The sequence below is a fragment of the Gekko japonicus genome, unplaced genomic scaffold (assembly GCF_001447785.1).
Source record: "Gekko japonicus isolate JY-2015 unplaced genomic scaffold, Gekko_japonicus_V1.1 scaffold1159, whole genome shotgun sequence".
NCBI classification, from domain to species: Eukaryota; Metazoa; Chordata; class Lepidosauria; order Squamata; family Gekkonidae; genus Gekko; species Gekko japonicus.
This window is the reverse complement of record NW_015160245.1, coordinates 424,837-432,675: the sequence shown is the minus strand read 5'-3', so window position 1 is coordinate 432,675 and position 7,839 is coordinate 424,837. Positions and strand designations below refer to the sequence as shown.

The 7,839-nt window shown below is 60.7% G+C and overlaps 2 protein-coding genes across 2 annotated transcripts in view; one reads left to right on the top strand and one right to left on the bottom strand.

Moving 5' to 3' along the window:
- Nucleotides 1–61: 61 nt before the first annotated feature.
- TMEM25 (transmembrane protein 25) lies at nucleotides 62–4,006 on the top strand (the record flags this gene model as incomplete). Its single annotated transcript, XM_015413731.1, has 6 exons — nucleotides 62–404; nucleotides 571–702; nucleotides 790–820; nucleotides 1,047–1,150; nucleotides 1,276–1,356; nucleotides 3,165–4,006. Coding segments are annotated over 6 exons (765 nt in total), but the record flags the coding sequence as incomplete, so codon positions are not given.
- A 78-nt stretch (nucleotides 4,007–4,084) lies between these two features.
- IFT46 (intraflagellar transport 46) overlaps nucleotides 4,085–7,839 on the bottom strand; it is a 4,459-nt gene continuing 704 nt past the window's right edge. Inside the window, exons 2-11 of the mRNA XM_015413684.1 lie at nucleotides 7,428–7,723; nucleotides 6,742–6,816; nucleotides 6,564–6,657; nucleotides 6,107–6,235; nucleotides 5,893–6,014; nucleotides 5,401–5,467; nucleotides 5,179–5,239; nucleotides 4,940–5,025; nucleotides 4,661–4,752; nucleotides 4,085–4,254 (exon numbers count right to left, since the gene is read on the bottom strand). Coding sequence (XP_015269170.1) covers nucleotides 4,236–4,254; nucleotides 4,661–4,752; nucleotides 4,940–5,025; nucleotides 5,179–5,239; nucleotides 5,401–5,467; nucleotides 5,893–6,014; nucleotides 6,107–6,235; nucleotides 6,564–6,657; nucleotides 6,742–6,816; nucleotides 7,428–7,723 — 1,041 coding nt within the window. The 3' untranslated portion in view covers nucleotides 4,085–4,235. The remainder of the gene's footprint in view (nucleotides 4,255–4,660; nucleotides 4,753–4,939; nucleotides 5,026–5,178; nucleotides 5,240–5,400; nucleotides 5,468–5,892; nucleotides 6,015–6,106; nucleotides 6,236–6,563; nucleotides 6,658–6,741; nucleotides 6,817–7,427; nucleotides 7,724–7,839) is intronic.

The window sequence follows — 7,839 nt, the reverse complement described above, 5'->3', positions numbered from 1 at the left end:
TCCCTGCGCGTGGAGGGGGGGTGGGGGGGGGGGGGGGCTGGGGGGGGGGGGGAAGGGCGGCTCTCCGGATGGCCAACGCCGGGCCTGGTGTCTTTGCCTTGCAGTTCAGCCCGAGGTCGTGCAGGTGGAGGCCCGCTCGGAAGAGGGCCGGCAGCCAGGCCTCCTCCTCGTGCTCTTCGTCTTGGTGCAGGCCAGCCCCCCGGCCAACATCACCTGGGTGGACCAGGAGGGCCGCCTGATGGTCAACACCTCCCACTTCCTCATCGTGGACGCCAAGACCTACCCCTGGCTGGCCAACCACACCCTGGAAGTGCAGCTGCGCGGCTGGGCCCACAACTCCTCCTCCTCCCTGGGGGCCTCCGGCAAGGCCCCTGTCCTCAATGCCTCCTCCGTGCTGCTGCCTGGTAAGGGGCCTGGGGGAGGGCCCCTGGAGTAGCTTTGCTGCTGGCAGCCAGAGTTTCGGCCCGGTGGTGGCCACAGGAGTCAGATACAGAGAGGAGGTGGGGGGGGGGGTCCCAGCTCCAAAGCACTTGGGGGGCCCTGACCGGACTGGCCTTCCTGGCTCCCTAGGCTTCCTGGGTGCCCGCATCGACCTTCCCCTCCTGCCCCTGCTCATCGGTGCCACGGGGGCCCTGGGGCTCCTCCTGGGCCTGGCTGCTCTCATCAGCTACGTGGGATACCAGAAAGGAAAGAAGGCAGCAGGTAGGTAAGGGGGGGGGGCGCGAGCTGGCATAGCGGCTGGGGTGGCACACCCGCTGGCTGACCGGCTTCTCTGCCTTCTCTCTGCAGGACTCTCCCTGCCAGCCCAGTTGCCTCCCAGGTAACTTTCCCACCCTGGCCCTTGGATCAGCCCCCCCCCCCTCTCCTGGTGGCGGTCCGTGTCGCCTCCCTGCCTGTCTGTCTGGGCCCCAGCTTGCCAGGTCTCCTCCGGCTGGGGCTGCGGTGGCCACAGGGCTCACCCAGAGGGCTCCCTCCGGAAGGTGGCCTCCGACCTGGCTCGCGGGAGGGGCTCGGCCCTGCTCAGTAGCCTTCCGCTCTTGCCCTAGGCAGGACTCCAGCCCCCTGAAGCCGCAGGGCCCACGGCTGCCACGGGCAAACAGGTCTCTCCCTTCCAACCTCCAGCTGAATGACTTCACACCGGAACCGCCAGGTAAAGGGGACTGGTCCAGTTTTACCATTCTCCCCCTCCCTCGCAGGGCGCCGGGGAGAAGCTCCTGATGCAAAAGGGCCCAGGACTCCCCCAGCCCTACCCACTGTTTCCCTCCCCATTTACAGCCAAGGTCGCAGCCCAAGGAGTGGAGGACGAGGAGGGGGCCCTTTCAGAGCCAGAGGACAGCCTGGCCTCGGCAAACAGAGGTGAGAGGGAGCTTCCTGCAGAGCTTGCCGGCATGACCGGGAAGACCCTCCAGCAACGCTCCCATCCCCACCAGCCCGGAGCCAGGGCCCCCATCGTCAGATACTAGGTGCAGCATGCCAGGCTCCGGGGGGAGGCTTCCGTTGTGGAAGGGTCCCCCTGCAAGAAGAGGGGGCATGTCATCGTTTCCCTGCTGAAGAACGTCTGAGTCCAGTCAGGCACCTGTAAGACCAACGACGTCTTATTCGTGGAGCCTGACTGGACTCAGACTTTGTTCCGCTGCTGCCTGCATGGGGGCTTCTGGCAGAGGTCAGAGCGCGGGGGATCGCAGTGCCCCCGGGTGAGGTACGGGGGCGGGGCACATGACGAAGCCCCGCCCCCTGCTTCCGGCTGCCCCGCTTCCGGCCCTCATTCAGCCAGGAGGAGGCAGGAGAAGAGGGAGGGTAAGTTGCTTATTCCCTGCCTCTCCCCACTCCTGCCTGCCTGGGGCCACGGAGGGCCTTTGCAGGGCTTCCTTGCACTCCCGCCAGCCTTGCAGGTCCACCGCCAGGCCCCTCATGGGGCTCGGCAGTGGAGCTGCAAGGCCGGCGGCGGCGGCTGGGACCGTTGGGGGCGGGGTGTGTGGCCTTATGATGCACTTCCGGTGATGTCAGGGGGTGTGGCATATGCTAATGAGTTCCCCTAGCTCTTTTTCTACGAAACGACCCCTGGCTTCTGGTTTAATGCAAAGGACATTCCAGGCTGGGATCCACGTCTGAAGCGGCACAGCCCGTTCTGCACGGGGGAACCAGGCCCGAGTGGGCGGCAGCCATAGAAACGGCAAAGGCCACATGGGGAACAGGAGAAAGCAGCGTGAGAAGAAAGGCACCGCCTGTGGGACGGCTGTGTCGGGGGGCGGGGCCTTGGGTGCAGTCCCGCAGGCCTCTTCCGGCAAGGCGGCAGGCCAGAGGGGAAACGGCCCCGAAGGGCTTTTTCTAGAAACTATCCTGAGACCAGTGTTCCCTCTAACCTGAGTTAGTGTGAGCTAGCTCACAGGTTTTTAGCCTCCAGCTCTCACACATTTTTGTCTTGGCTCAGGAAGGGTGGCTCCAGAGCAAACTAATTTATGCAGTAGCCAAATCGCTCACTCAGAACTTTAATGTCAGTAGCTCACAAGGTAGAATTTTTGCTCACAAGACTCCACAGCTTAGAGGGAACATTGCCTGAGACATTTCCCTGAGGAAGGCCAGCTAGAAATGCCTGGGGAAAAGCTGAGGAGAAAGATGAGGTGTTCTTATTAGAAGGGTGTGGCAAAAGTGGACTGAGCACAAAGCCGCCTAAAGAAAAGGACAGGCGGCAGATTCAAGACCATCCTTCGGGGTGCATGGAGCCTCCCTGCCAAAGGATGTGCCGCAGGAAGCGAGACGAAGGCCGAAGAACCCCAAAGCACTTCATTATTCCAGGCCAGCCCTAACGGTGGCTCTCCCCCGACAGCTGCTTGGTCACCTTCATTGGCCAAAGGACAGGAGGCCAACCAGCACAACCCACAGCCCTTGTGAGGCTCATTCCCCGACTCTCGTTACGCAGATCTGTTGAGCGAGCTTCGTTCTTGCTTCTGTAGGCATAGGAAGAGGAAGGACCCCCCAAAGGGTTACCGGGCAGGGGACATTTGTTTCTGAACTGCTGGCTTGGCTCGGAGGCTGTGCGGATGGGACCTTGGCAGTGCCCTGGGCAGCAGCTCCCACCGGGCTCCCAGCCAGGCCTCTCTTGCCTCGAAGGCAGCCATCCGTTTTGTAGCAAGGGCTGTGAGGATGTTTCTCTGCACTTGCAGGTCTCAGCCACTTCCCCATGGTCGGGTACATCTACAGAGCCTCAAGCGGCAGCAGCGAAGAGATCTGGCTGTGAGGAGAGGGCTGCCAGCACAGACCGGGCAGAGGAGCCGCGCTGGCACTTTGAGGGCACTTCATCTGCCTGGCATCAAAGAGGAAAACCAGACATGCCAGCTCCCAAGGCTGGTCCCCCCCAAAAGTTGTCTCCGCTAAACAGTACCCCCCCACACACACACACACACACCAGCTGCAGTGCATTTCTGGGCCAAGGAACCAGCAAGACTCGTTTTTGTCCCTCAGGCGGCTGCTTTTCTTTGGTGCAGGGGTCACCCTTTCCCACACGGCTGCTCAACCTGCATGTGTTTGTGGCTGTGAGAGTGGCGGAGTGACTGCACGGCCACGCGCACACGGGCCTCTGTTGTGGCCCCCACCTTAGGGAAGGGCCTGCCTGAGGAGGACAGGAAGGCTCCTATGCAAAACAGAATTCTTCCAGAGGACCTTTTTGCACAGGTCAGTGGGCTGCACTGTACAACATGGTTCACAACCTTACTTGAATGAGTGATGAGGGACTGTGGCCCATGCTGCTGTGTAGAGCTGACTGTAAGTGGGGTCCTGTTATGTAATTTTTGCACGGCTTAATTTGTCACTTGAATCTCTATGCTGTGCTTCAGTCCTGTCTTTTCAGATTTCTGGCTGGTTCTGCATTGTTCATGTCCCACTTGGTTGGTTGTACTGATTCACTCCCATTCGCATGTGAGAAAGGCGGACTACAAATGAGAAATAATTTTTTTTAAAGGCATGAAATGTGACTTTGTAGGTTCCGCACTCTACAAATAAATTCTGTAGCCCATGTATGGCCCCTTTCTTTTCCCTGGAGAGGGTCATGGCAGACATGTTCTCTCCTGGTTCAAGACTCCGGGCTGGTTTGCGCTCCCTCCTCCTCTCCGATACAGAGCAGGGCTGGTTGGCGGCATTCCAGTCCCACGGTCAGAACCGGCTTGCTTTGCCCTCACTCCGTCAGATGTCAAGACCTCCAGACTGCGGGAGCTGCTGGGCAAGAGCCTGGAATACCATCACCCACTCAGAGAACATCTGGGTTGTACAGAATTTATAAGCATCAGAACATTGTCACAGAACAAAACGGAAGTGGGGGCACCCAGGACACTGAGCACTGGCCCACAGCCCCTCCCCTGGCAACACACAGCTGGCAGGCAACCAAGTCCCAAGAGCTGGACGAGGGTCTCAGTGGGCCCAAAGCCAGGCAAACGGCCACAGTGCAGGAAAGGGCGCTGCCCAGAACACATCGCGGTAAGATCCAAATGTCCCACAGAAGCTGGGGGGGGGGAGGGGCTGTTGAACAAAGCAGCAGCTCGAGGGCCTTTGGGGCTGTTGCGGCCATAAGGGGCAGCCCCCCTCGTGGAGTCCTGGCCCAGCAGGAAGCCTTTGGGGCTCCCAGGGCTGGTGCTGGCTAGGCTGGCTATTCCCTGGCACGGCTTACGGGAAACTCAGGTGGTCAGTCTCTCCAGTTGGCAAAGCAGAGTTGGAGGGAGGGCTGGCTGCCTTCTTGCCCTCTGCCGGGGCCTTGAAGTGCTGCAGAAGAAAAAAGGCCCATCAGAAAGCCCCACGATTAGACGGCTTTCCTCTGGCACTGCCCAGCTGTGGGAGGAGCCCCTGAGGGGAGAAAGCTCCTGGGCAGCAGAACGTTTTCCCTCTCCTCTTTCCTCCGCAGCCAGAACGCCTCCTCCCCGCAATGCAGGATCCAGGGCAGGCTTCATACCTGGGAGTTCTTGAATTCAGAGTAGAGCGAGAACAGGGTGTGCAAGGACTGGATGCGGCTCTTGTAGACAGGAATGTCCAGAATAGCTGGGGAGAGCAAAGCCACCCTGAGGAGTTACCTAGGCCAGGCGATACCTGGTGTTCAAGCAGACCCCCACCCCAGGAAGCCAGGCACACGCAGGTATGTGTCCCCTGCTGCTCTGGAGCCGCTCCACTCTAGGAGGGCCACAAGGGACTCACCACAGATCATGTCCGTGTATTCAGCAAGGCTACAGCTGATGTCCGCTGTTGGAAGGCTCACCTGAACAGGACAAAGGGAAGCGGCAGCTGGCTGGTAATCTGCGGCAGCTTCCTCCTCCCAGCTCCCAGTGACAGGGGCTCGGGGGGGGGACGGAGGGAGGGGGGCTGCTCAAGCTCTAAGACCAGGAAAGCTGCCATCCTCTTGCTAGCAGGCCCGCCTACCTTCCCGAGCAGTTCTTCAAACTCAGGGGACCACTCTTGCATCAGCGAGTCTATGTCAGGCATGGGCCTGCAAGGGGTGAGAAGAAAGGGCAGCCTGAGAGCCAGTTCGGTGTCCAGGGCTAAGTGCGCGGAGGACTCTAATCTGGGAGAGCCGGGTTTGATTCCCCACTCCTCCACTTGCACCTGCTGGATGACCTTGGGCAAGCCGTAGTTCTGACAAGAGCTGTCCTTGAAAGAAAGAGCCGTTCCTGCCAGAGCTCTCTCAGCCTCGCCTACCTCACAGGGTGTCTGTTGTGGGGAGCGAAAGGGAAAGGAGTTTGTCAGCCGCTCTGAGACTCCTCCTTCGGGGAGTGAAGGACGGCGGGGGGGGGGTATCCATCCAATCTCTCCGCCTCCTCCTGAGATGGCCCAGCTGCCAGGGCCAGGCCTCCTTGGAAGGGCCCTGAGTGAGGAGGGGCCTCTGCGGGGAGCCAGAGCTGCCTTTGCCCCTACCTGGCATAGTGGACGGAGGCGGGAGGCTTGCAGCGATGGAGCTCGCTGATGCTCTCGACCCAGCTGTCGATGGCCTTGGGATTCTTCTCGGCGTTCTCCAAGCTCTTCACTTTTATCTGCTGCTAGAACACAAAGCCACTTTCAGCCAGCCGCTCTCGCTCCTCGGCCCAAAGAGCTCTGCCGCCCCGTTTGTATCACCGCCCGCCTCACTCACGGCCACGTTGTGCTGCTTGGAGTTTTCCGTCAACCAGAGGGAGAGCACCGTAGGGTCTGACTGCTTAGTCGATGGCTCATCAAGCACCAACAAACCCAGGTTATCTGGCTTCCCATCCGGGCGGGGAACCTGCAACAAACAACCCACCAACCAAGACAGCAGCGCTGACTCCCTTCTGGGGCAGAACTGTGCTCAAGAGAATCTTTTCTGGGAGGAGCTGTTCATCACTGAGCAAATGGATTGTGAAGCAGACCAGGGAACAGAGGTCTCCTGAAAAGATTCTGCAGAACAACTAAGCCATCAGTTGGCTGCAAGACAAACGCTCCTCTGCCAGCACCAGGCAAACCCTCCCCCCAAGTGCCCCCTCCTGCAAACAGGCAGTGGTCTCTGCCACCATGGGAAACAGACGAATGGCCTTGCCCACAAATGTTGTGGGGAGTCAGAGCCCTCTTGGTACCTTCAAGAAGGCATCAATGTCTCCTACTGCTGGGATGAAGTCTGGAATGAAAGGCCTCAGTTTGTGCTCAAGGTCGATCATCTGTGGAGAATACCTGAGAAGCAGACAGTGTCAGCCGAGAGAGCTCTGAAGAGACAGGTCTGCCCACGGGGAGGGCCAAGGCCCCCCCCCCACTCACCTCCGGATGTACTGGAAGAGGTCTTTGATCTCCAGGGAGACGGGCAGGCAGTCGTACTCCGCCGGGTTGTAGGCCCTGAAGAAAGGATGAGCCATGAGATGGGCAGGAGCCAAAGGACCTCGGGGGGGGGGGCACAGCCACTAGGATAAGGGGGGAAGTGCCATGCTGCCCCACAGGTTTAGGGCCAGAGAGGCTGCCTCCCAACTGGGCGGGAGAGAGGCTCCATGCCTTGGGTGTTTCCAGGCCCTGGCTGTGCTATGGGCTGCTCTCCTGCTGGGCTCCTGGATACCCCCATGGGGAAACCAGCAAGGGGCACCCTCCCCTGGTCAGTTTGGTATAGTGGTTAAGTGCCAGTTTGAGAGCCAGTTTGGCGTAGTGGTTAAGAGCGCGGAATCTGATCTGGAAGAGCTGCGTTTGATTCCCCACTCCATATGCAGCTGCTGGTGTGACCTTGGGTCAGTCACAAGTTCTCTCAAGAGCTCTCTCAGCCCCACCTCCCTCACAGGGTGTCTGTCGTGGGGAGGGAGAAGAGACTGTCACCGGCTCTGTGAGTGAAGGGGAAAGGGAATAAATCCGGCCTCCTCTTCTTCTTCTCCGCCGCCCCCCCCCTCCCCTTCCCCGGGGCAGCTGCTGCTGCTGCTTAGACTGCCCCCCCCCAGCGGCCCACGGACGGAGGGCCGACCGACCCTTCGAGGGGGGCCCCGTGCTCCTCGTCCTCGTCGTCGTCCTCCGAGTCGGTCTCGGAAGAGTCCTCGTCGTCGTCCTCGTCCTCCACGTCGTTCTCGCTGAAGCGGCGCTGGGAGGCCACCCGGGACGCCGCCGCCGCCGCCTTCTTCTCCCCCCCGCCCCGCGCCGGGGCGCCCAGGGGGGCCGGAGGGGGCAGGGGCGGGCCGGGGCCCAGGACGACGCCCCCCACCACCTTCCGACGCCGCTCCTCGGCCGACGACGCCGACGCCTTCTCCCGCTTGCCGCCGCCTTCGCCCTCCTCTGGCTCGTCGAACTCCCCTCCCTCCTCCTCCTCCTCCTCCTCCTCCTCCTCCTCCTCCTCTTCTTCTTCTTCTTCTTCTTCTTCTTCTTCTTCTTCTTCTTCTTCTTCTT